Source organism: Salmo salar, chromosome 22, assembly GCF_965601325.2.
Source record: "Salmo salar chromosome 22, fSalSal1, whole genome shotgun sequence".
Lineage (NCBI taxonomy): Eukaryota > Metazoa > Chordata > Actinopteri > Salmoniformes > Salmonidae > Salmo > Salmo salar.
Genome location: NC_138312.1, coordinates 6,861,008 through 6,888,409, shown reverse-complemented (window position 1 = coordinate 6,888,409; position 27,402 = coordinate 6,861,008). Strand labels below are relative to the sequence as shown.

Here is a 27,402-nt window from a genome sequence, read left to right as displayed (position 1 = left end):
AATGTATTACAAATAAAAACAGCAAAACCTGTCAGACCCTTTGCTATGAGACTCGAAATTGAGCTCAGGTGCATCCTGTTTTCATTGATCATCCTTGAGATGTATCTACATCTTGACTGGAGTCCACCTGTGGTAAATTCAATCGATTGGACATGATTTAGAAAGGCACACACCTGTCTATATAACGTCCAACAGTTGACAGTGCATGTCAGAGCAAAAATCAAGCCATGAGGTCGAAGGAATTGTCCATAGAGCTCCGAGACAGGATTATGTCGAGGCACAGATCTGGGGAAGGGTACCAAAAAATGTCTGCAGCATTGAAGTTCCCCAAGAACACAGTGGCCTCCATCATTCTTAAATAGAAGAAGTTTAGAACCACCAAGACTCTTCCTAGAACTGGCCGCCAGGCCAAACTGAGCAATCGGGGGAGAAGGGCCTTGGACAGGGAGGTGACTAAGAACCCCATGGTCAATCTGACAGAGCTTTAGAGTTCCTCTGTGGAGATGGTAGAACCTTCCAGAAAGACAACCATCTCTGCAGCACTCCACCAACCAGGCCTTTATGGTACAGTGGCCAGACTGAAGCCACTCCTCAGTAAAAGGCACATGACAGCCCGCTTGGAGTTTGCCAAATGGCACCTAAAGACTCTCAGACCATGAGAAACAAGATTCTCTGGTCTGATGAAACCAGGATTGAACTCTTTGGCCTGAATGTTAAGCGTCACATCTGGAGGAAACCTGGCACCATCCCTTCGGAGAAGCATGGTGGTGGCAGCATCATGCTGTGGAGGTGTTTTTCAGCGGCAGGGACTGGGAGACTAGTCAGGATCAAGAAAAAGATGAATGGAGAAAAGTACAGAGAGATCCTTGATGAAAACCTGCTCCAGAGCGCTCAGGACCTTAGACTGGGGCGACGGTTCAAACTTCAACAGGACAATGACCCTAAGCACACAGCCAAGACAAAGCAGGAGTGGCTTTGGTACAAGTCTCTGAATGTCCTTGAGTGGCCCAACCAGAGCCTGTACTTGAACGCGATGGAACATCTCAGGAGAGGCCTGAATAAAGCTATTCAGCAATGCTCCCCATCCAACCTAACAGAGCTTGAGAGGATCTGCAGAGAAGAATGGGAGTGCCAAGCTTGTAGTGTCATACCCCTGAATACTTATGTAAATGTGATATTTGTTTTTATTTTAAATAAAGTAGCAAACATTTCTAAAAACCTGTTTTTGCTTCGTCATTATCGAGTATTGTGTGTAGATTTAGAATAAAGCTGTAACCTAACAAAATGTGGAAAAAGTCAAGGGGTCTGAATACTTTCCGACTGCACTGTATACACAAGTGCATGCATTCACACACACACACAAACACATACATATAGGCTAATCTCTCACACCATACCTCTCCCTTTCTCCAAATTTAGAAGATTAGGGGAAATGGTGAGAAAGGACAAGTGAGGTTTTCTTGGTTTGCTATCTAGATGATTTTGGATAATTGTTGTTTGTTTATGTTTCCATAAGATCAGGTGTTACACTGTAACATCCTAATGTGAAGTCCCTGTCGAAGACTTGGTAAGCCAAAGATGAAAAAAAGGTTTCAGTTTAAAATCAAACTGGGAGTTTAAGCCAAAACTCTACACTCTATTTGCCTATCTTCCCCTTCTCCTATTGTCCTTCTCATTCTGTTCTCAGCCACCCCTCGCTTCACAACACAGTGAGGGAAATGAGTCAAAATGAGACTGAACAACAGTACAGGTACATCCGTTGTTAACCCTTTCTGTGGTTTGGACTGTTGCTGTGCATTTCCTTCATGAGACCCCGATCCCCTATCACTGATGTAGCTAGATAGATACAGTAGATTGGTTCTCTGCACTTTCTACTCCTCTAGACCTCCTGCTCACGGTCATGTTGCATTACCTGAAGAAGATCTGGTTGAAATGTGTTGCATGCTGTCGATGCCAACCGACCTGGCTCTTAGATGGTGACAGACAAGGGAATCCACACATTGGCAATTAAGGAGAAACAAAAATATTTATTAAATAACTATCGAAGTATAAAACTACAAAGGAAAACCAACCTGTGAAGTGTGAAAGTAGGCATGTGAGAGGTGTAATGGAGGTGCATAGATGGAGATGCATAAGGTAAAATGTGTGTAAGTGTTGAAGGGTGCACCTAATCAAAAAACATAATCAACCAGATCACAAAACAAAATGGTGCTTCTGGAGAGAGAGAGAGCCATGCCTGGGCACCAGAAACTTTTATCTCCTATTTGATCCCAAATCCAGGTGCAACTTGTCACCTTAACGACCCAATCAGCTCCACCTGTCCCCAATCTGAAAATAAAAACACAAACACAGCGAAGGAGGCAGGGAGAGTTAGGGGGGCGTAACACCCCCTCCCATAAAAATCGGGGACTAACAAGGACCCAAAAACAAAACCCACAACCACACCACACAAATACAACTGATCAAAAGCCATAATCATATCATTAACTAGCATGTACTTAATCTCTGAGTCCAAGTTACGTAGCTTCTCCAATGAGACACGATAAAAACGTTCCATATGTAGGCTATGCATGTGGACTTTTTGACTTTTTGTTGTTGTTGTATGTTTAAAACCTTCCAGTGATACATGAGTAGGCTAACTTAACTATAGTCAATATGATTTTTTAAGAGCGAGTTTTCACACTTTTTTGGTTTTAACTTTGCATCCCTACAATTCTCATTGCAATAGTCGTACATGTAGCCGCTAACAAAAACGAATCCTTATGACATTCCCTTGCCTGCATACGCCAAAGCATACATACAGTCTCAACCGTATAACATTGAAATTATTTCTGTCTCACCAGAGCAAACCAGAGGAGTGCTCTGGTTTGTTCAGACAATTATTAAGGCCTCTTATGGGCGGGCCTTAGGAGGCCTGGCCCACCCAGCCGCACCTCCTTGCCTGTCCAAATAAAATATAGAAATATTAACAGTTCATTTGAGTGAGACACGCGCCTACAGAAAGACGCAACAGTGCACCTCTGTCTCAGTCTGTGTAGACCATGTACAGTTGAAGTCGGAAGTTTACATACACTTATGGTGGAGTCATTAAAACACGTTTTTCAAGCACTCCACAAATTTCTTGTTAACAAACTATAGTTTTGGCAAGTCGGTTAGGACATCTACTTTGTGCATGACACAAGTAATTTTTCCAACAATTGTTTACAGACGGATTATTTCACTTCAAGTGGGTCATAAGTTTACATACACTAAGTTGACTGTGCCTTTAAACAACTTGGAAAATTCCAGAAAATTATGTCATGGCTTTAGAAGCTTCTGATAGGCTAATTGACATCATTTGAGTCAATTGGAGGTGTACCTGTGGATGTATTTCAAGGCCTACCTTCAAACTCAGTGCTTAACATCATGGGAAAATCAAACTTATTGTGGGAAGCTTGTGGAAGGCTACCCGAAACATTTCACCCAAGTTAAACAATTTAAAGGCAATCCTACCAAATGCTAATTGAGTGTATGTAAACTTCTGGCCCACTAGGAATGTGATGAAAGAAATAAAAGCTGAAATAAGTCACTCTCTATTATTATTCTGACATTTCACATTCTTAAAATAAAATAAAGATCCTAACTGACCCAAGGATTAAATGTCAGGAATTATGAAAACTGAGTTTAAATGTATTTGGCTAATGTGTATGTCAACTTCCGACTTCCAACTGTATGTGATGCTGTCTGGACCAGAAGAGTATGGTATGTCATACTATTTCTGTCCAGACGGCATCACATACATTAAGATCATATAGAAGGGCTCTTTCGCTCGCTCAGATGCTTTCTCTAGTGACAGACACTACATGACCCAAAGTATGTGGACACCTGCTCGTCGAACATCTCATTCCAAAATCATGTGTATTAATATGGGAATATAACAGTCTCCATTGTTCCTCGGAAGGCTTTCCATTAGATGTTGGAACATTGCTGCAGAGACTTGCTTCCATTCAGCCACAAGAGCATTAGTGAGGTCGGGTGCTGATGTTGGCCGATGAGGCCTGGCTCGCAGTCGGCGTTCCAATTCATCCCAAAGGTGTTCGATGGGGTTGAGGTCAGGGCTCTGTGCAGGCCAGTCAAGTTCTTAACATCCATTGTGAATGATAGTTCTTAAGTATTTGAAATATCTTTTTAGCAACACTCCCGGCTTCGATAATCACCAAGCCTTGGTGTGAAAGAGCATAATGATCTGATGATTCCATATATCCAGTGGAAACGTCGTTAAAAAAAGAGCTGTCGGTCCCGACGGTCTGTCCCGACGGTCTGTCCCGACGGTCTGTCCCGACGGTCTGTCCCGACGGTCTGTCCTGAGCTCACTGGTGCGGGAAACCCTGAGGGCCCGGAACAGGCTAGTTGATGTAATGTTGCAAGTTCGCTAGCTACAGCTTTGGCTGACGCAGTTGATGATTCGATACAATGTTGCCCTCCACTATTAATAGCTCAAGTCAAGACAGATAGAGAGGAAGGCAGACAGGCGGAGTAGAGAGATGAATGTGAAATATTTTCGACTGTTTTTATTTGTCGACTTTAGGCCTATTTACATATTTTACTTAGTTGACGATGAAGTTATAGGCTTATTGCTGCATTGGCCTATGGGCTATCTTTGAGTTCTATGCACTAATTTCTTTAGCCGCCAATGGATTACAGTGTATCAATGTGTCCCTATGGCAGAGGCTGGTGCTCTCGCCTTAGTTGAATTTTAACTTTTAGATTTTTATGATTAACCATGTGACAATGATTTTAAGGAACGAAAACGTAACTGGTCGGGAGAAATGGTTGGATAAATTGTAAACTTCCCCAAACTTGAAACTCACGAGCTGCCTATGGTCTTTAATACAAAACCCATTTTAACAAGTTGTGAACGAGCAAGCACGTGCACACATAGGAGGTTCCGTGAAAAAACCTGCCAGCCTATGGAAATCAAAGGCCTGTCCAACTCATTCTTTCTGGCGCCGGCTCTGCTTCCTGTACTGGGTTTAGTGAGTAACAGGGTACCACATCGTCGACTATGTGGGCATGAACTCATACATAGACACTTCTCTGCAAAGGCTAAACCTATGGGCTGAACATGACTGGCAGGAAAGATACAAGGTACTCAATTCCTCCCTGCAGCTCCCTTTGTTCTATTTTTCTCTCTTTCTATGTTCATCTCTTCATCTCTGACACAGCAATCTGTGTGTGGATTACTTGATAGGGTGATGTCTTTTTAATTATTACATCATGCTTTCTGAGGACATCAAAAGAGAGAAGGAGTGACTGATCTGTGATGCTGCACTATGTCTTTTTGATGCAGTGGATCTGGTCTCTAGCTGACTTGAGAGAGCTCAGGGAATTTCCCCCGCTATCTTCTTTCGTTTCAATATCCAACAGAGGATCTGAGACAGGGGCAGCGTGACACACTATCTCTTGTTCTCTCTCCTGTTCTCTCTCTCTCATGCACATATTCACTCTTTCACACTCCCCCCTCTTAGACACATTTTGTCTCTCCCCCTCTTTATGTTTATCACTCTCTCTCTCTTTCTCTCTCTCTCTCTCCATTTGAAAGTAGTCAATTTTCTTATTCCCCATTGGCTGATTGCTCCTTACTCATAGGAATCCCCACCCAGTTTACTACTTTAAAATGGTGGAAGCCTTCAATGGCAATAGCCATGCTAAAATTGTTTATGTCCATGATGAATCTTCTATCTATATCTATGACAAAAGTCACAACACTGATATAAATTCATTTTTGGGGTAAGTTGGCAATGCATTTGTAACAACCTAAACATTATGAAACTTCTATTCGATCAAATAAGCCTCACATGGCAAATGAGCAATTACATTTTTTGTTGACCAAATTCGACACTCATTGACCTACATAAAAAATAAATTCATGGACAGATTTTGGGAGGAATAAAACCTTTCACTTCGCCTCTTTTCGCTCTCTCTCTCTCGCTGTCTCTGTCTCTGTCTCTCACTATATAGATATATATATCTCTGTCTCTCTATCTCATTATCTCTTTCTTCCACAAACGCATTCACACCTACGCACTTGCAGAGAGAAGCCACACACTCCACAAAGACATCACTGATCAACACCCACGTATTACTAATGGTAACTTATGCTCTCCACCCCATCATACATGAAACTGACATGATACATGTTGGCCATCCCAGTAGAAAAGAAAAGGAGAGCCGCGCACTCTAGGAGCACAGATTTTAGAACCAACGTTTCGACAGACAAGCTGTCTTCATCAGGGTATAATGATTATATCGTTTGAAAGGACACACAGGTGTCTGTAATCATGGCTGGCTGTGGCTTGATTTCATTGGTTGATTTAGTGATATAAATAGAACATATATAAAAAATAAGCATGAATGGATAACATTAGATTATAAATACAATTTGGCTACATAGGCCTGCAAACATGATTTACAATGGATAGCAAAGAAGACAATAATCACACGACTGACTTCACATGAAACTCTACACTGAGACCGAAGGGAGCAAAGGTCTTAGCTGTCGAAACGTTGGTTATAAAATGATTGCGTCTGAGCTCCCAGAGTGTGCAGCTCTTCTTATCGTTCTTTTTTCGATTGTTCTTCACTGCTAGCCAGCACCAGGCCTAAACAGGTGTGCGTTTCTTTCGCCTCCAGATTGGCCATCCCAGTAGCACAGTTTTATAGCATGAATGTTCACTCTTCTGCAGCAATACAACATTGTGGTTACTGCACAGTAGGTCAGGGCAAGTGTCTCTGCAAGTCTGACGGTAGTGTGCCTAAAATATACACACTTACGGTAGTGGGCATAAAATGTACACACTTACGGTAGTGGGCCTAAAATGTACACATAGTAGTGGGCCTAAAATGTACACATTTACGGTAGTGGGCCTAAAATGTACACACTTACGGTACAGTATCTGTACCGTTAATAAACTGTAGGTTATTTATTTTACCATCAGTAGACAGACACTTGTTCTATCCTTACTCTACTGTAAGAATGTTATAAAGCTGCGGCTAAATATAAGGCTGTTGTAAGGCTTTATCAACATGAGTTTGATGCAGAGTAATTATTAAGGATTTATTCAACCACCAATCATTTGAACAATAGAAATGGTTGTTCTGCATAATAGTTGAATATGTGTGGCCAATACTGTAGTTGATGTCTAATCTATTACCAGTTTATAATTTAGAGACAAATAGACATCTTTGATATACTGAATGCTTTGATATAATGTCCTGGTCCTCTCTCTGCAATGTGGCCTTGCTCTCTATGTGTGCTATCAGACCAGGCCAAACGAGGGCAGAGAGAGCAATGGACCTGCCTGCCTCCCTGACAGACTGACAGTGTTGATAGAAGAGCTGTAGTGGGAGGTGTTTGTTCTTAGATGTGGTGCCTCTGACTCATTGCAAGAATGTCAAATAGCTGCTTTGGTATTTGCTATAATTCAGACATTGCGTTGCGTTAGTGTTTTGGGCTAGTTGATCTCTAAAATGTCCTAAATAATCCTCTTTATCATCATCATCATCATTGTGGAACTTCTAGATTAATACAGTATGGATCTTCTGTCTGTGCTACTGTCATCATAGGTAGGCTACTGTAACTATTTCCTGCTTGCTCCTGCATGTGTGTCTCTGTCTAAATATGTGGCTTGTGTAACATAGCATTTCACATTTTGGTTATTGTGAGAGAAAATGGTATCTTGTCTAATAGGGAGTTTGTTTTTCAAAACATATTAAAAAAAGTAATTAGCCGCATTTCATCAAATACATTCCCTGTATCAATTAGATGTTTCTTTTTTTTATTGAACTTGCTCAAGAAAAGTAAATTAATGTAGATAACTTTTATGAGTTTTAGTTCTATACTGCACAAGCGTGTGTTTTGCTCGCCCACCATTACAATTTCCTCTGTGTCTTGAGAACTACTGCTGCCATTACTGTCAATATGGCCTCCTCTCCTATACCTTGCATGTGGTAACACAGCTGTAAAATTGTGAATTTAGTTTCTATTTCTTCAGAGAGTTGAGAAACATATTGATTTTCTGGATGTTATATTGAACAACCGTTGGCTGCGTGAAAGCGCTTGTTTACGACTGCCCCAATGGCATCTTTGCCATGTCTGATTGTTGCTAAGTAAAGGCATGCAGATATTTTGAATGTGTACATTTGACATTTTATCCAAATCGTTCACCCCTTTAGTATCACCCCTTTAATTAATCTGAAATACGGTTAAAAATACTTAGCCATTTTACTAATTTAACTGTCCCCCACGAGGAAATCGGGGAGGTGACTGTGGATCTGTCTCTGTCCATTAGGACGTTAGTTACATGTGATATCTCAGACACCACTGGCCGGATTTGGACGAAACTTGGGTGAATAATGTGTTTTGCCATAGAGATTCAGCATTTCCAAAATTACACTGAAAGGCCCAAGGTGGGATCTATAGTAATTAACAAAAATGTGGCAGTCACATGCAAATCTCAATTGACCCAAGGGGGGGCGCTGCATCATTTGTGGGGTACGACATGTTTACTGTTGCCTTCAAATCAAATCAAATCAAAATGTATTTCTCACATGCGCTGAATACAACAGGTGTGCCGAATACCTTACAGTGAAATGCTTACTTATAAGCCCTTAACCAACAATGCAGTTTTAAGAAAAACAAGTGTGAAGTAAAAAAAATAAAAATAACTAATAACAAATAATTAAAGAGCCGCAGTAAAAAACAGTAGCGAGATTATATACAGGGGGTACCGAGTCAATGTCAATGTCAGAGTCAATGTGCAGGGAGCACAGGTTAGTCGAGGTAATTGAGGTAATATGTACACGTAGGTAGAGGTAAAGTGACTATGCATAGATAATAAACAGAGGGTAGCAGCAGCGTAAAAGAGGGGGTGTGGGTAGCCAGGTAGCCATTTGATTAGCATTTCCTTGTGGTTTTATCATTGCATTGCATGTCAAATTCCTCAAGATCAATAATAGATCAATAAGATCACCCCTTTTCCCCTCCACCATTTAAAATCAACAAAATATGCATAATTTCCTATTTTTTCATTAATCTTTTTAGCTGTAGTGATGAATTAATTTACTGTCATATGAGGCCCATATGGTTTCTTCTCCTTTTCGTAGATTGGTATTTTATTTCCTTGGAAGTCATCAAGTCTGTGCAAATCTCCTAACCTCAAAAATATTGTCAGAGTATAATTTAAGTTTATAATAAAATCTAAATGTTTGAGTGAACCAATTTCACTTTTAGAATGTCATTTTAATAATAGAGTTTGAAATATATACAGTGAGTTCCAAAAGTATTTGGACAGTGACACGTGTTGGTGTTTTGGCTCTGTACTCCAGAATTTAGGATTTTAAATGATACAATGACTATGAGGTTAAAGTGCAGACTTTCAGCTTTAATTTTCATCGATATGGGTGACATTTACAAATTACATAACTTTTTGTACATAGTCCCCCATTTTAGGGAACTAAAAGTATTTTGAGAAATTCACATAATAATTGTCACCCTTGATAAAGATGAGCAAAAAAAACTGTAAAACATTTTGGGAAATTATATTATTTTGTACAAATACAATTGCTCAGAGAAAGAGATTTGTTTTAACAAGTTATAAAAAAAATGTTTTTAAATGTTGTGGTCAAAATGATTGGCACCCCTGTTTTCAGTACTCTAGCACCCTGCCCTTGCGAGGATAATGACACTGGCCTTTTGTATAAATGTTTTATTGAGATTGGAGCACAAGTTGGGAGGGATCTTAGACCATTCCTTCATACAGAATTTTTCCAGATCCTTTATATCCTTTATCTGCGCTTATGGACTGCCCTCTTCAATTCAAACCACAGGTTTTCAATAGGGTTCATGTCCGGAGACTTGAGATCGCCCTTGCAAAACGTTGATTTTGTGGTCAATTAACTATTTCTTTGTGGATGTTGATTAGTGCTTGTAGTTATTGTCTTGCTGGAAGATCCACTTGCGGCCAAGTTTCAGCCTCCAAGCAGAGTCAACCAGGTTTCAGGCTAAAATGTCCTGTTATTTGGTATAGTTCATGATGCCGTTGACCTTGAAAAGGGCCCCACGACAGTGGAAGCCAAATAGCCCCATAACATCAAACATCCACCACCATATTTTACCACCAATTATGATCAAATATATATCTTTTTTTCATAAATTATGGTAAAATATGGTGGTGCATATTTGATGTTATTGGGCTATTTTGTTCTCCAATCTCATAAAACATTTTCGAAAAAGTATTGTTGTCGTTATCCTCGCGAGGGTAGGGTGCTGGAGTACTGAAACAGGGGTGCCAATCATTGTTAGCCCTATCTTTATTAGATTTGTAAAAAATGACTTCTTAAACAAAATCTCTTTCTCTGAGCAGGTGTATTAGTATAAAATAATTTCAGGGGCCTTTATCTCATTTATGAACGGTACCAATTTAATTACGACTTTTACCAATATTAATGATTAATGGGATGATTGATTTATCAAAAGTTTTGCTAATAATGCATTTATATGGCTTTGTAATGGTGGACTGACAGAGAATGGAGTAGGCTGCAAAATTGTTTTATATTTAAACATTTTATATTTATATATCTTTTATATCTTTTCAAATACAAATTATTTTCATCTATTTTATGGTCAAATTTAACGTCAACTTTGTTGCCACACCACATGGTATAATATCTTGCTACAGGACAGTATATGGCTCCAGAGTTAGGCTTGGTAGCTCCTACTCTATCTCCCTTCACTGAGATCTAGCTGAACTGTGGAAAGACAGAGAGACTACATTATATTCCTTTTACAGGGGATGAAATTGTGATCCAATCTGTTTCCTGAAACGACGGGAGATTAGAGAGGTACAACTATATGGCCCATGTTGCAGCATGTCGTTGAGACGAGACTCTTATTCCTGCTGGGATTTCTCTGTAAGACATATAGTACACCCCAAATCACACCCTACTCGCTATATAGCACACTACTTTTGACCAGGACCCATAAAGCTCTGGTCAAAAGTAGTGCACTATGTAGGGAGTAGGGTGCCATTTGGACTCAGTCCCAACCTACCAGTAAGAGGGAGAACTTTGGTCTGGTCCACATTACCTCCCGAATTGGATTACATTATTTCTCTCCTATAACAGTGATTGACACTGTACGGCATGTGTTGTCATTAAAGCAGCATCGCACAACATGGCCTTGGGATTGCTTTCATTATCTGCACACTTGATTTATTTATTTGGATAGCGAGTGCATTCTTCACAAACTCTTTTATATTGGGTAAGAACCAATAAATCCAAGAGAGGCTGAACAGTGCATGGGGCTAGGAAGGAGAAGACAGGAGAGAAGGAGAAAAAGAGAGAAGGAGAGGAGAGGAATTGGAGAGTAGAACACAACTGAGAACACAGGACAACTGTCATTTTGCATGTTTCGTGGGACGGGATTGTAACCTGTTATCGCGCTACTCTGCTGCATCATGGTTGAGGCTGTCGATCAGTAAGTCCTCAGGGGACTGTTTGGATGACTGTCTGAGAACAATAACATTCACCATATTAATATCTACATCACTGTGCTGACACCAACTTCAGTGATTAGACAGACAGAGGAGATGCCTACCAACTCTGCCCAGCACATCCTCATATTGGCTCTTCAAAGTCTTTATAAGAGTTATCTCATACTCTCAGCTCATAGCAGAGCAGAAAAATAGCTCCCTCTGTGCTTCTAATATCTGGTACAGCAGTGAAGAGTAATCTTGTTTAATACGGAGTTCATGACTAGTGAATTTAGCGTGGGGCGTTGTGAACCATGCTCCACGCAAGTCAGCCGAAGCATGCATTTACTGTGAGAGAGCAGAGCGAAACTGAGGACGCTGGAAATGAAATAGCTGCATTTCTGGGCTGCCCCTCGAGCCCACCGGCTCACTTCTCCACGACAGTCAAAGCATCACAGTCATAATTTAGAAAGGTCACGTCTGAATTTAGTCACCTCAGCTCTTCTGTATGTGCAGTCAGTGAGAATGATACAAGTGTGTCCCATCTTGATTACTCATTTTGACCAATACTTTTTTTCTTCTAAAATGGCAGTGGGTTCCCCAAACATGAACTCATCTGCTTACTCACCGTGTGTGAAGACAATCACATAACGTAAGACAAAAACCTAGGGGGTGATTTCAATTTTATTTAAATGAGAAGAGAATAGAAATCCAGTCATACCCGGAGTCATTCCTTGGACATGTAAATATAAAACAACTTCATCAATAGCCATTTACAGTGTTCTTGTAGCAAAGCTGCAAGTAATTCATATGCATATGAACTGAATACAGGCCAGTGATTCATTCCATGACTTCATAACAGTAAATACATAATAAAACATCTCATTCAAAGTGTGTACACATGCTGTACTGTACAAATCCCTCTCTGAGTTCTCATTTGATAAGGTGTCAACTTTTGTCTTGATGTTGTACGTTTCTGTTTATTTAACGAAAAATATTTCGTTTGTGTGCTTGCCTTCATTCGACGTCACGTGAACAGTAGGAGTTTTAAACAGTAAATACACAAGGAAACAAACTGTAGGATGACATTTTTACGTTTGCCAACACTGCTCCTATCAGTGCCAATTCAGCACATACTGTATCCAGTGGAAAATATTGTCAAAAGTCACACACATCAGAGCTTCGTCTTTAGTGATGTATATAAACCCATCAAAGTGAATGGTTCTACGCAGTGCTAGACACATCAAAGTGAATGGTTCTACGCAGTGCTAGACACATCAAAGTAAATGGTTCTATGCAGTGCTAGACACATCAAAGTGAATGGTTCTACGCAGTGCTAGACACATCAAAGTGAATGGTTCTACGCAGTGCTAGACACATCAAAGTGAATGGTTCTATGCAGTGCTAGACACATCAAAGTGAATGGTTCTATGCAGTGCTAGACACATCAAAGTGAATGGTTCTACGCAGTGCTAGACACATCAAAGTGAATGGTTCTACGCAGTGCTAGACACATCAAAGTGAATGGTTCTATGCAGTGCTAGACACATCAAAGTGAATGGTTCTATGCAGTGCTAGACACATCAAAGTGAATGGTTCTATGTGGTAATGATTAGATATTGCCAATGCGGTCATAGCCCGAAGCTGAAAATGTTTCCCACTTTATATATCAATGCCATTTAGTAGACGCTTTCATCCAAAGCATCTGAAAGTCATGCCTGCATATATTTTACATATGGGTGGACCCAGGAATTGAACCCACTATCTTGGCATTACAAGTGCCACACTCCACCAACTGAGCTACAATTCATAATTCAGATGCGGTACTTTCGTTCAATGTCTGTACACATACATGCTCTACGAAACCATATGTGTGAGTTCTAATTTTATCAGGGACGCAAATTTGGTTTTAGAAGTTAGGGGGACGTAACTAAATAATGTTATATATATTTTTATCCAGACGGATAAACACTCCAAACAGCCTACCTGACCGCGTCGTTTTGTATCACATTCTAATGAGGGGGGGCAAAAATGCAATTTCAGAATGTGGAAATGTCCCAGACATACCCAGTGAAAGTTGCAGACCTAAATGTAATAGTTTAGGAACTGTTGTGTTTTTGTTTGGCTTTGTTTGAAGTGACTTACACCGTTTTTCATAGAGAAACAAAAACATATGTTTTCAGGTGCCAACCCTGTGCCTAAAAGAGCTCCCTGTTAAAAAGTACAGTTCTATGCAATGATGTGTATAAATCCATCAAAGTGAATGTATGGATCTATGTGGTAATGATTAGATATTGCCAATCAGAGGGAGGGGAAAGAGATAGAAAGAGAGAGACCTCAGAGAAGTTTGGGAAATAAGAGTCTACAGTTGAAATCCCCTGCATGTGTTTGTGATCCACATGAATTGTCTTCACGATGGGAAAAAGTGGCTTATACAGTCCCTCTCAGATTTGTGTGTGTGTCACGGTTGTCATATGATGAAGCAGCGGACCAAAGCGCAACGTGTGTATCGTTCCACATTTTCTTTATTAAACTGTGAAACTATGCAATACATACAAATAAACTGAATGGCCAAAAACAACAAACCGTGACAAAGCGTTACAACATACACTTACTCAAAATCAATCTCCCACAAACCCAGGTGGGAAAAACAACTACTTAAGTAGGATCTCCAGTTAGAGACAACGATGACCAGCTAGCTGCCTTTAATTGGAGATCATCCCAAAAAACAACAACATAGAAATACAAAACTAGAACATAACAACATAGAAAATCTAAACTAGAAAAAACCCCTGTCACGCCCTGACCTAGTCTACCATAGAAAATAACAGCTTTCTATGGTCAGGACGTGACAGTGTGTGTGTGTGTGTGCGTGTGTGTGTGTTTGATAATCACTTATTGTCTCCACGATGTGAGAAAGTGGCTTTTACGGTCCCTCTCAAATTTGTGTGTGCGTGTGTGTACTTGCATGTGTGTGCGTGTGTTTGATAATCATTCATTGTTTCCACGATGGGAAAAAGTGGCACTGGATACAATAGCACTCTCACACTTTGATGTGTTGTACTCTGCTGTTTTATACACTCTCCAGTTATTTCTGTGCATTTTGCCTTTTAAAATGTTCTCTCACTGTGTTAGATATGTCAGTAACGCAATGTCAAAAATTAGAGGAGAGTTCTATTATCCCTGTGAAAATAGTCACCACTTGAACTAATAATATAACTATTGAGGGTAATTACATGGTTGCAAGGTTTTAAATGTAAGGTTTCTTTTATAATGTCATTTTTTGTACTTTATTTAAGTAGACTCTTAATTCATTTAGATTCTAACGAGAGTGAAATAAAATTACCTTTAATATTTAACTGATAAACCTCCTTTCCACCCTCCCCTCTTTCTCTCTCTCTCTCTCTCTCTCTCTCTCTCTCTCTCTCTCTCTCTCTCTCTCTCTCTCGCTCTCTCTCACACACACTCTCGACAGTGGACATTGAGCAGGCCAGTTCGCTGGGCTCGGAGGGGAAGGATGATGATAAGGTGGGTTTGTGGAGCCTAGAGGTCCAGGACTATCAGGACAGTCTGGACAAGACCAGTCTGACCCCCAGCGAGGGAGAGGGTGACGGGGAGGGGACTGAGCCAGCAGGCAGCCCCAGCCCTAGGGGCCTCTCAACTCGGCCCCACAACCTAAGCCTCAGCCCCAGCCCCAGAGGGGGCCACTGGGCAGAGGGGGCCGAGGAGGAGGAGAGCCCTGGGAGTGAGCTAACCATGGAGGACAAGGATGGAGAGAGGGAGCATGGATCACTCAAGACCTATAGTAAGCTTATCAATAAAGGTCACACTTTTTCTTCTTCAGTCTTGGTTTGTCCCCAATCTCTTATGGACAGACCACGTAAACATAGATGGTACCATAGATCTGTCATGATACATTGGGATGCGTGAGATAACGAGCAGTATTAGGTCCGGTGCTTTGGACAAATCACGATTTCGCAGGTTTTTGTATCTTTCGAATTGTGGAAGGGTAGGTGACATTTGGCCCATAGACTTACCTGCAACTTAAAAAAAAAAAGGGTGGAGCTTTTCGTTCCGGTTCCGATACTCGTTCTATGCCTTCTCTTAACACATATGATCCCAAACTTAATTGAGCATCTGACCAATTATGCAAGACTTTAGTTCTGGGTTAACCGAGATTTGTTTTCCCAAATATCCCAAATGGCACCCTATAGTGCACTACTACCATAGAGCTTTGGTCAAAAGTAGTGTACTATACTGAACAAAAATATAAGCGCAACATGTAAAGTGTTCCATGAGCTGAAATAAAAGATCCCAGAAATGTCCCATACGCACAAAAAGCTTATTTCTCAAAACTGTTTTGCACAAATTTGTTTACATCCCTGTTAGTGCCAAGATATCCTTTGCCAAGATAAACCATCCACCTGACAGGTGTGGCATATCAAAAAGCTTATTCAACAGCATGATCATTACAAAGGTACACCTTGTGCAATAAAAGGCCACTCTAAAATGTGCAGTTTTGTCACACACACATGCTCACACACACGTTCCCTTTTATTTAGATAGGAGATCAAAGGCTCACCCAGCTCGCCTCCTAACAATCACTTGTTGCTCCCTCTTCTCTTTCTTTCTTTCTTTCTTTCTTTCTTTCTTTCTTTCTTTCTTTCTTTCTTTCTTTCTTTCTTTCTTTCTTTCTTTCTTTCTTCTCTCTTTCCTTCTTTCTTTCTTTCTTTCGTTCTTTCTCTCTATCTCACACACACACACTCTTTCTCTCTCACTTTTACACACACACACACACACACACACACACACACACACACACACACACACACACACACACACACACACACACACACACACACACACACACACACACCCTCTCTCTCTCTCATCTCTCCCCCTTTCTCTCCCTCTCTCCTCTCTCACCTCATGTGATTTGGCTGTGTCTGATGAATGCAAAGCCCAGTTTTTACAACACTCAACCACACAGGCTCTTCCCTCGCCACATGAAGAACGGATCAAAATATGCCAACATCTGCAAACATTTGAAAAAACGTCCTCAAAGTCTGTCACAGGCAGGCAGCTCAGTGCAGAGCAGAGCACTCTGATTGTGATAGAAACCAAAGCGCCCTCTCGTCTCTCGTCTTCTCTTCACATGACATTACATCTGTGGGTTTCTATGCCTGTTACTGCACTCAAGGTCAATGAGAAAAGCTTCCTTTCGGATGCCCAGAGCAGACAACTTCTCTCTTTCATAGTTGTTCATAAAATTCTAAACACAGTATAACTATGTATTTTATCTAAGAGTGTTAAACAATGACTAAAACATTGCAAGCACAAGGGTGAAATATTCTCTAGATAGTGAGTGCACTACATTCGACCAGAGTTGTGCGCTTCATAGAAAATAGAGTCATTGTGAATGTGCCCTCTCTCTCTATCTGTTCTATTTTGTTTACTATATGGAACCAGACCAGTTGACTATTAATGAAATTCACTACACATAAAATGCTGTCATTTGGGATTTGCTCACAGTCTCTGTTCATATCATATCATTACATCATATTTAAGCAATAGGGCATGAGAGCCTATGGTTTATTTGTTGGGTGTCCTTAGGCACAGCACACGTTTTTATCCCCTATCCCTCTTTTTCCCAGCAGGTCAGAGGTCAGACAGTCAGGCCCTGGAGGACATGGCCCACTATGACTTCCTGGTGCAGCTGAGAAAGGCATCCTCCCACCACCCTGCCTCCCAACACTACCACCAGCACCATCAGCCCCCTAACGGCAGCGCTACAGCCCCAGCCATGTATCACCCTGGCAGCCTGAACCTCCACGATGACCCCCTTCCCATCTGGTCTACTGGGACGCAGTGCTCACCTGAGGGACAAGGTACTATAGGCTACTCTCTGCCTGCTTTGACGCAAACACACTGCATGTCTCTATCTACTGCATGCTAATAAGGCTAGTTTTCCAGGTAGACTACTGTCTGCTTTCACTCAAACACCTTTCTCGTAATCTCTATTTATACGGCCGGTAAGGCTTTCTACAAGATTCATAGAGCTACTTTTTTTCAAAATTGCAGGGGAAAAAAATATGAAGCGTATCTTTAGAAGCCTATAGATATACGTGCAGTTGAAGTCAGAAGTTTACATACACCTTAGCCAAATGCATTTAAACTCAGTTTTTCACAATTCCTGACATTTAATCCCAGTAAAAATTCCCTGTTTTAGGTCAGTTAGGATCACCACTTTATTTTAAGAATGTGAAATGTCAGAATAATAGTAGAGAGAATGATTTAGTTCAGTTTTTATTTCTTTCATCATATTCCCAGTGGGTCAGAAGTTTACATACACTCAATTACTATTTGGTAGGATTGCCATTAAATTGTTTAACTTGGGTCAAACGTTTCACGTAGCCTTCCACAAGCTTCCCACAATAAGTTGGTTTGTAGGCCTCCTTGCTCGCACACACTTTTTCAGTTCTGCCGACACAGTTTCTATGGGATTGAGGTTTGTGATGGCCACTCCAATACCTTGACTTTGTTGTCCTTAAGCCATTTTGTAACAACTTTGGAAGTATGCTTAGGGTCATTGTCCATTTGGAAGACCCATTTGCAACAAAGCTTTAACTTCCTGACTGATGTCTTGAGATGTTGCTTCAATATATCCACATAATTTTCCCGCCTCATGATGCCATCTATTTTGTGAAGCGCACCAGTCCCTCCTGCAGCAATGCACCCACACAACATGATGCTGCCACCCCCGTGCTTCACGGTTGGGATGGTGTTCTTTGGCTTGCAAGCCTCCCCCTTTTCCTCCAAACACAACGATGGTCATTATAGCCAAACAGTTCCATTTTTGTTTCATCTGACGAGAGGACATTTCTCCAAAAAGTGCAATCTTTGTCCCCATGTGCAGTTGCAAACCGTAGTCTGGCTTTTTTTATGGCAGTTTTGGAGCAGTGGCTTCTTCCTTGCTGAGTGGCCTTTCAGGTTATGACGATATAGGACTTGTTTTACTGTGGATATAGATACTTTTGTACCTGTTTCCTCCAGCATCTTCACAAGGTCCTTTGCTGTTGTTCTGGGATTGATTTTCACTTTTCACACCAAAGTACGTTCATCTGTAGGAGACAGAACGTGTCTCCTTCCTGAGCGGTATGACGGCTGAGTGGTCCCATGGTGTTTATACTTGCGTACTATTGTTTGTACAGATGAACATGGTACCTTCAGGCATTTGGAAATTGCTCCCAAGGATGAACCAGACTTGTGGAGGTCTACAATTTTTTTTCTGAGGTCTTGGCTGATTTCTTTTGATTTTCCCGTGATGTCAAGCAAAGAGGCACTGAGTTTGAAGGTAGCCCTTGAAATACATCCACAGGTACACCTCCAATTGACTCAAATGATGTCAATTAGCCTATCACTAGCTTCTAAAGCAAGCAGTTTAAAGGCATAGTCAATTTAGTGTATGTAAGCTTCTGACCCACTAGAATTGTGATACAGTGAATTATAAGTGAAATAATCTGTCTGTAAACAATTGTTGGAAAAATTACTTGTTTCATGCACAAAATAGAAGTCCTAACCGATTTGCCAAAACTATAGTTTGTTAACAAGAAATTTGTGGAGTGGGTGAAAAACAAGTTTTAATGTCTCCAACGTAAGTGTATGTAAACTTCCGACTTAAACTGTTTGTAGATATAGTTTGAGGACTGGACATTGTATCTTCCTGAAGGTTTAGTTCACCCTCTCTCTCTCTGGTGTTTGTGCACCCTAGATGGCATCCCTCTGAGTCCTGATACTCTGAGGGACCTTCAGGCATGTCCTTTCTGCCAGCGCACCTACCACCTCGGTGCGTCTCTACGCGAGCACATCAAGTTCTGCCATGAGCGGGATGGGGGGCACATGGTGTGCCCGGTCTGTGGGTACACTGCCCGCTATAGGGCACAGATGGAACAACACATGGCACTGCACAGTCAGGTAGAGGATAAGGTGAGACACTGGAAGAAATATAAAATCATTCTTTTGGAGCCCATCTACTACAAGGTGGCACTCTTTTTGACTGTATGTATGGTTATGTCTGTGTGTGATTGGTGCAGCACCCTGTGTCCGATCACGGCATAGAGAGCAGGAAGTTCAAGTGTCTTCAGTGTGGGAAAGCCTTCAAGTACAAACACCATCTCAAGGAGCACCTCCGCATCCACAGCGGTAAGGAAAAGGAAAATCCAAATCAATCCTGTCAACTTTACGTCGTGTCAGATAAGGTACTGTAGGTTCAGTAGAATCTTATATAGGTAGCGCCTTATGTACAACAGGTTTATTATTAAGGATAGGTGGGTAAGAGGGTAGAATCAAGAGCAGAAGAGCATGATCTGCTCTATGAAGTCTATTCTGTTTTTTGACAATTAAATGTTTTCTGAACTGTAGTATCTTGGATTGATATTCCCTATCTGCGTTTCTTCCTTTAGGTGAGAAACCGTACGAGTGCTCCAATTGCAAGAAGCGTTTCTCTCACTCCGGCTCCTACAGCTCACACCTCAGCAGTAAGAAGTGCCTGACTGGAGGAGGAGGAGGCAGCGGAGGAAGAGGGGGCAGCGGAGGAGAAGGAGGCAGCGGAGGAGGAGAAGGGAGCTATAACAACGGACATGGCCACCATGGGGCCAACTACTCCTCCCTTGCGTCGCCCTCTGCAGGTAGTGGAAGGAACAGCAGTGGGATGGGCTCTCCCTACCCTCCCCACACCCAGGAGGAACATCCTCCAATGGGGTTAGAGAGGAACCTGTATCTCCCTAGAGACCATGGTACGCGTCTCCTCCGGGGCCAGGAGCTAGGCTGGGAGTTGGGCCGGCGGTGGGACCCCACGCCGGAGCGCTTGCTCCGGGCCAGTGTGTTCAAGGAGACCAACCTGCTGCCGTACCTCCATGCCGGCACCGGGGTAAAGTTTGAGCAGATGCTGCAGGAGATGCTGCACAGGGAGGAGGGAGGGTCTGGCTCAGCCAGGGAGGAGGGGAGACTGGGGGTTCACGATGGAGGGAGAGACGGGAAGGCATCACCGGAGGCTGCGTTGAAACTAAAATGCAACCGTGCCGGCTCGGGTGATGGCCAGGGGGTAGGTCGAGGGGTAACATGTCGTTGGTGCTCTCAGCTCTTTCCCAGCCCCGCCATCTTACTCCAGCACGAGCGCTACCTCTGTAAGATTTACCGAGAGGCCATGGAGGTGTCTGAGGATCCTCACAGCAAAAAACACCTCTCTCCCCTCTACTTCTCCACCCTACCCCCTCTCCACCCACCACCATCAGCAGATAACCACAAACCCCCAGCGATGACTAACGGTTTCCCGAAAGACAAGTCTCCTCTCCAGAGACCCAGCTGGAACTCTGTCCCTCAACAGCTGCTGGTTGCCATGCACTCCCCCCTCCCGCCCAGCCCAGACTCACTTGCCATGAGGTCCCATTGGTCCAGCCAGGAGAGTGACAGGAGTGGCGGCAACCCTGGCCAACCAGCACCAACCAGCCCTGCTACAGACATGTCATCCCCTCCCCCATTGGGGCGAAGACGGGTCCCCTCTTCAGGGTTCGGCTCGCACCTCTGCCTGGACCTGTCCTCTGCCGTCCTCACCACTCCTGCAAGCCGAGCTGCCCCTCAGGGAAGGACCCACCGGTCGTATAGCTCCGAGAATGACCAACCCCTGGATCTCTCCCTCCCCAAGCCCCAGGAGGGGAAAGCCCTAGAGGACAGCAAGCCCTATAATGGACACCCTCACTGGGAAGAGAAGAGACAGAAGACCCAGAGAAACCCAGCAGAGAACCAGCACTACCGGAGGCTGAGTGTCAGTCTCAGTCCACCTCCTCACCAGGTAGAGTAGCTGCTACATGTGCAGTAGCTAATGGGGATCCTAATAAAGTAAACCATGTGTGCGTGCAGATGTGGGGCAGGAAGAGAGGGTACTATTTATGTCTGACTATGGACTGTTGTTTGTTTCGTGCTGTGTTTCTATGCAGTTTATGTATTTAATATGTGAGCACTGGTAAGAATTCCCTCCTTAAACTTCAATCTACAGTAATCTACTCTAATCCCACCAGCATCATGCAGTCTACAGCGGCGCTCATATTGTCGGGGGTTCCATCTACAGTGGCTATCCTTTGTTTAACCCTATGATGCCTGCTGGGCTAGCTGGCTCAGGGCATGATGGGGTCCCCTCCCTGCCCCTCAGCCGTCCAGTTAGCAACCAGGGATTCCTCTCACCCATGACCTACATGATGGAGTCAGACACAGACGCTGTGCTGAAGAGGATCCACCGGGAGAGACGAGCATTAATGGTAAAATTGATGTTTTTTCTTAGATGGGCTGACAAATACTGTACATGTTACTTCCAACAGTGTAACTGTATTTCATGTCACCTCCATGCGTAGATATTCCAAGCAATGGATTTCACATTGATCTTGTCATGAAAAACAAGGCTTAACCTAGTTAAGTCAACCAGTTGGTTGATGTCTTCTCAGTCAGAACAAGTATACAGCTAGAAAATAACATCATCAAGATGTCATGTGCCAAAGGTTTGCCAAACATTTGCCCGTTGGGTTAGAGACCTCTCCGACTATAGATCTGTGTGTGTCCTGCAGGGTGAGGTGATGGGCCGCGGGGGTCTGGACTACCTCTCTCTGATACAGGAGGGAGGAGAGGGCGAGGGGGGACCAGGGAGGAAGAGACTAAAGAAGACAGACGAAGGCCTGTACGCTTGTGACATCTGTGACAAAACCTTCCAGAAGAGCAGCTCTCTGCTCCGACACAAGTACGAGCACACAGGTACATACAGAGTCTACGGTAACTATCTTACTCAATGTATTTTGAAGCATATGATTGATATTGATAGATCGTGTTTCTGTTGTATTGCTAAAGTGAGCAAAGTGTTCCACGATCAGGCAGATATTATCCAAAACAGAACAAGGAACTGAACTACATACACATAAAGGATCTTTAACAATTGCAAAAAAAGCAAATGTACTTGATCAAGAAATTGCCACAGTTACACATCTGCCTCTGTTTTGGTGTATTCCCACAGGTAAGCGTCCTCACGAGTGCAAGATCTGCAAGAAGGCCTTCAAGCACAAGCACCATCTAATTGAACACAGCCGCCTGCACTCTGGAGAGAAGCCCTACCAGTGTGACAAGTGTGGCAAGCGCTTCTCCCACTCGGGCTCCTACTCCCAACACATGAACCATCGGTATGCCTACTGTAGCCTGCACCAGGACCAGGAGGGGGGTGAGGAGCTTCCTCTAACCCCAGGAGGGTCCACCGATGTGGGCCACATGGCCTTGGACACCCCCCTTTCCATGGAGGACACCCCAACATTTCTTAGTGACTCCAGTCTAGACGGGGGGATAGAAGGGAGAGTAGATGAAGAGGAGGAAGAAGAGGAGCACGAGACAGAAGAGACTGAAGGTGGACGTATGAAGGAGGCATGTAGTTTGTCAGGGTTAAGGTCTGGTGGGGGGTTGGGGCCGAGCCCCAGTCTGGCACAGGGGTCCCCTGTGGGGAGGGACAGAGAGAGAGAACAGAGGGAGAGAGACAAAGAGCAGGTTGACAGACACAATGAAGAGAGAGAGAGTGCTGGTCTAGGGACTCACGGACTAGAGACCAAACATCACTGGGACAAAGACACATTGGAACGAAACGGAGACCAGAACACAGACACATACGAGCTGAGCCCGGAAGCTACAGTGTCACAACAGTGGACAAGTGTGCCAAAACAATGCATCTAGCTACATGTACAAATAAGGATTAATAGGTGTGAAAATACATTTTCAAAATGCACTGTTCAAAATATAGCAAAACGTATACTGTACAGGTACAGTAAGTGACTTCCAATGCAAAGCCATATGAACATAACCAAAATAAGGACCACATGAACTGATAGCATAACATAAAGTGCATAGTGAGAGCCATGGGTATGATATTCACGCTGGTCGGTATGTTAGCATGCACAATATTGACCACTACATATCTGTCATCACAGCTACCAGTTGACCACTTACGACTGGTTTAAGGTAAAGGTGAAGGAGTATGCACTGCAAGGTGATGTTGTTCATGTTGTTCTGTAGCAAGCAGTGTTGTTCAATGTGTTTCCAGTTGCCTTATCGGTATAATACAGTATTTTTTATTTGGCAATACAAGTTTTCACTTTTGAAGGTTTCTATATTAGATTTGACATCATATTCTCCAAAGACCAAGAGGTCTCTCTGTATCAAACAATTGACCTCTGTGTTTTAAAATGAATACGCAATAAATAATAACTATTGTTCAAATTAGAATAAAGGATTAAAGATGTATTATTTTTTGCCAAAGCTACAAATTGGTTTAGGATATATCCATTATGACTGTGGTCAGCTGCGCATTCATTATGGGCATTAGTATGCAGATAGATTAGTGCCACATTATGTAAATTGTTATATTGGCAGTAATATACTGTATCTCCATACAAACACAGATTTACCATTGGGTTTCCATGGTGACTAATGAATGGCTAATATAGTGTCTTAAAGATCAACAGGGAAGCCGGTCACTTCAAACGCTCACTGACTTTTACACTGAGCCATTAGGAAGTTGAATGTTGGGTAGCCACCCTAAGCCTGCTAAAGTAAATCGATTTCTCCATACCTTACAGTATTTCTACACACAAGGGAAAAACTAGAGAGTATATATATCCAAATTAAAATTGTTTTATTTTGTTTTCTTTGAAGAATAAGCAAATAAATTAAACTTGTACTGCCTCACAAAATGATCCATATCTCTTAACAGACATGTGGAGTTACTTTGTCTCTATTAGAAAAACGCAAATACATTGTCTCGCTCTATGAAATATAAGTGCAGTACTATGCTTGTACCACAGTGTAGGTCGTACTACAGTTGCACTCGAATATATTAGCCCCCTTGCACGATTCACTATTTCTTCTCAAATAAGTTGAAATTGAAAAACAGTTTCATGTTCACACGTTTATTTGTTTGGTTAATAACTGCACAGTTTGTTTGTTTGTTTGGTTTGTTTGTTTGGTTAATAACTGCACAGTTTTTAAAGGTCCAATGCAACCGTTTTTATCGCAATATCAAATAATTTCTGGGTAACAATTAAGTACCTTACAGTGATTGTTTTCAATTTAAATGGTTGAAAATAAACAAAATAAATTCTTAGCAAAGAGCAATTTATCAAGCAAGAATTTTGCTAGGACTGTCCTAGAGTGGGGAGGGGAAAAGTGAAAACTACCTGTTACTGGCAAAAAGGTTTGGAACTCTTTTTTCTTATTGGTCTATTAAATAATTTACTGCATGGTGATGTCACCAGGCAGGCCAAAACTCCATCCTACCAAAACAGACTGACATTTCAGGCAGTCTTTTCAAACAGCTCTTACACTAAAAGGGCATTATAATTTTCATAATTTCACAGTATTATTCCAACCTCATAGTGTGGAAATATATATAAAACACATGGAAATTATGTTTTTGACTGCACTGGGCCTTTAATCAAAACTGAATTGAGATTTTTCACTTCAAATGGCCTGGAATAAATTACTCACAATTCCAATTAATTTGGTTGGAGGCAGGTGATTCTCATTTACTGTGTAATTGATCTAACCTGTGGTAAGTAGCAGGTTGCAACAGGGTAAAAATAGCCATTCAACCAGTTTTGAAAAGATCCATTCTGATCCATTGCACTCTATTGTAAAGTTTAAGGGTGCCAATAGCACAACTATAATGCCACAACAATGAAAGCAGTGTCACTTATTTCAGTTCTGGTGTTACCATAAAAATAGAATTTCTAGAACTGGACATTCCTATTCTTTCAGTCTCTATTTCTATGGGTGCGTCCACAGCGACAGAGTCAAGCAAGGTCTCAGAACAGATTCTATAACATTTATCATCTTCATACTTCCTCTATCTGACTGTGGTGTAGTCCATGTGAAAACCGCCTCAGATATACAGTATTCAGCCACTTTGAGTCATCTGTAACTTCTCTGCTACAGTCGATAAGATTGAGTTACAGAGAGCTGAGATGTGACCAAGCCAGTGTCTTCAGTACATACTGTACTACTGTACCTGTGTGGTAGACTGCTAACATCTAATGTGAAGTCTTCCTGACTTCAGAGTCTGGAAAGGCTGTTTTGATGTTGTCAGCACGATGCGTCGATAATTAATGGGGCTGTGCTTTTACTGGTTGGCTCTCCTCCGTGTCTTTCTCCCTCAAACACCCACATACACAGCCCCCCGAGCGCTGCCCCACTTCCGTTACAACTGTTGGAATTTCAAATCCAAACAATGAGAGGTCACAACTCCCCAGGAAAAACAATCAAACATTTGAGAGAACCAATTAATGCGTCCACTCAATTTCTGAGCAAATATTGCATTTACAACAGCCTCCTGTCCAGACCAGTGTGTCACGCAGGGCCGTCATACCTTTGCTCAAGACCAAACATTTAAAGTAGGCTGAACAAATGTACCAAAATCATTAAAATCCCAATTAAAATGCATAGCATAGGCCAGAGACAGTGCCAGTTTGCTTTGTCAGTTAGTCAGTGCATCCGATTGCTTTGAAATTGATGTCGGCATTTGAACTCGGCCTTGTATACCTTGTTGTAATCTGATAGCCATGTGTTAATTTAATTGGGAATTGGGGGAGGGTCCCCCGGGACCGCCGCGCATGGCGGGCGCTCCCCTCTCCTCGTCGTCCCCGGATCCACAGTCTCTGATGGCAAAATGTCATTAAATATTGCTAAGTTATTTAGCTATAGTATGGATGTAGGGTTGTTTTTTAAAGTATAATAATCACCCATATAGTGCAACTAATATCAGATAGACAAGCTGGTCCGCTCCAGCCATTACCAGGAGCTCATCCTCCCAAATAAGGTGCCACCAACCTCCGTGGTTGCAATCAATATTATCAGCCGCCTGGTTGATAGAAAATGTTTCAATATTCTCTGAGCCGCTTCGTTCGTTGATACAACGCTTCAATATTCGCAGAATGTTTGCCTTCCCTGGCGAAAAATGCAAACGAGACAATGAGCTGGGCGCACACTTGAGGAACATCTCTGGATGCAGCACAACGAGCACACGAAACAATGCCACTGTCATGGTAGGCCTATGCGCCGTTCCACAAGTGTGGCTTCATATATAACCTTACATAAGACAGATGGTTACCTAAGGCAAAATCAAAAGGAGGGTGGATGGGTGGGCGTTGAGAGTTTGAATCTCATCACAGATAACGTGAATGTCTAGCAACCCGAAGGTTGCGAGTTTGAATCTCATCATGGACAATTTTAGCATTTTACCTAATTAGCAACTTTTCAACTACATGTTTTAGCTACTTTGCAACTCGGTACAGAAAGGCATAGTGGAGCTCCATGGCTTGGGATTGGTGCTGAATGGACAGCCCTCTGTCTAGAGCCAGCTATATAATTATTTCGTTTGTGGGCAGTTCTTTGGGCACCATGATGTTTTAATAAACATCTTTATTTTGCATTCAAGCCTCAGTTTTTGATTTATTCCTTTTTTCGACAGTGTACAGGTTTCCATCTCTTCCAGTTGGTGGGCAGTTAGACATTTTTGGGCACAGATAGCCAGGGGCACACTCCAACACTCAGACATAATTTACAAATGAAGCATTTGTGTTTAGTTAGTCCACCAGATCAGTGGCAGTAGGGACGACAAGGAATGTTATCTTGATAAGTGTGTGAATTGGACCATTTTCATGTCAAAATCTAATGAGTACTTTTGGGTGTCAGGGAAAATGTATGGAGTAATAAGTACATTATTTTTTTTAGGAATGTAGTGAAGTAAAAGTAAAAGTTGGCAAAAATATAAATAGTAAAATAAAGTGCAGATAACCCAAAAAACGACTTAAGTAGT

At 42.2% G+C, this 27,402-nt stretch overlaps 1 protein-coding gene across 1 annotated transcript; it reads left to right on the top strand.

Annotated features, from left to right (window-relative positions):
* Positions 1–7,372: 7,372 nt before the first annotated feature.
* LOC106582668 (zinc finger E-box-binding homeobox 2) lies at positions 7,373–26,166 on the top strand. Its single transcript, XM_045705737.2, has 9 exons — positions 7,373–7,605; positions 14,986–15,315; positions 17,165–17,398; positions 19,282–19,496; positions 19,604–19,712; positions 19,973–21,360; positions 21,587–21,823; positions 22,127–22,310; positions 22,567–26,166. The coding sequence occupies exons 2-9, from the start codon at positions 15,267–15,269 to the stop codon at positions 23,265–23,267; spliced, it is 3,117 nt and encodes a 1,038-aa protein (XP_045561693.2). The 5' UTR covers positions 7,373–7,605; positions 14,986–15,266; the 3' UTR covers positions 23,268–26,166.
* Positions 26,167–27,402: the final 1,236 nt, after the last annotated feature.

Excerpts from the sequence above, each read along its gene's own strand:
- LOC106582668 (XM_045705737.2), top strand. The coding sequence starts at position 15,267 with ATGGAGGACAAGGATGGAGAGAGGGAGCATGGATCACTCAAGACCTAT. Across the intron at positions 15,316-17,164 it reads TGGATCACTCAAGACCTATA|CAGGTCAGAGGTCAGACAGT; the intron begins GTAAGCTTATCA and ends TCTTTTTCCCAG. Across the intron at positions 17,399-19,281 it reads GTGCTCACCTGAGGGACAAG|ATGGCATCCCTCTGAGTCCT; the intron begins GTACTATAGGCT and ends TGTGCACCCTAG.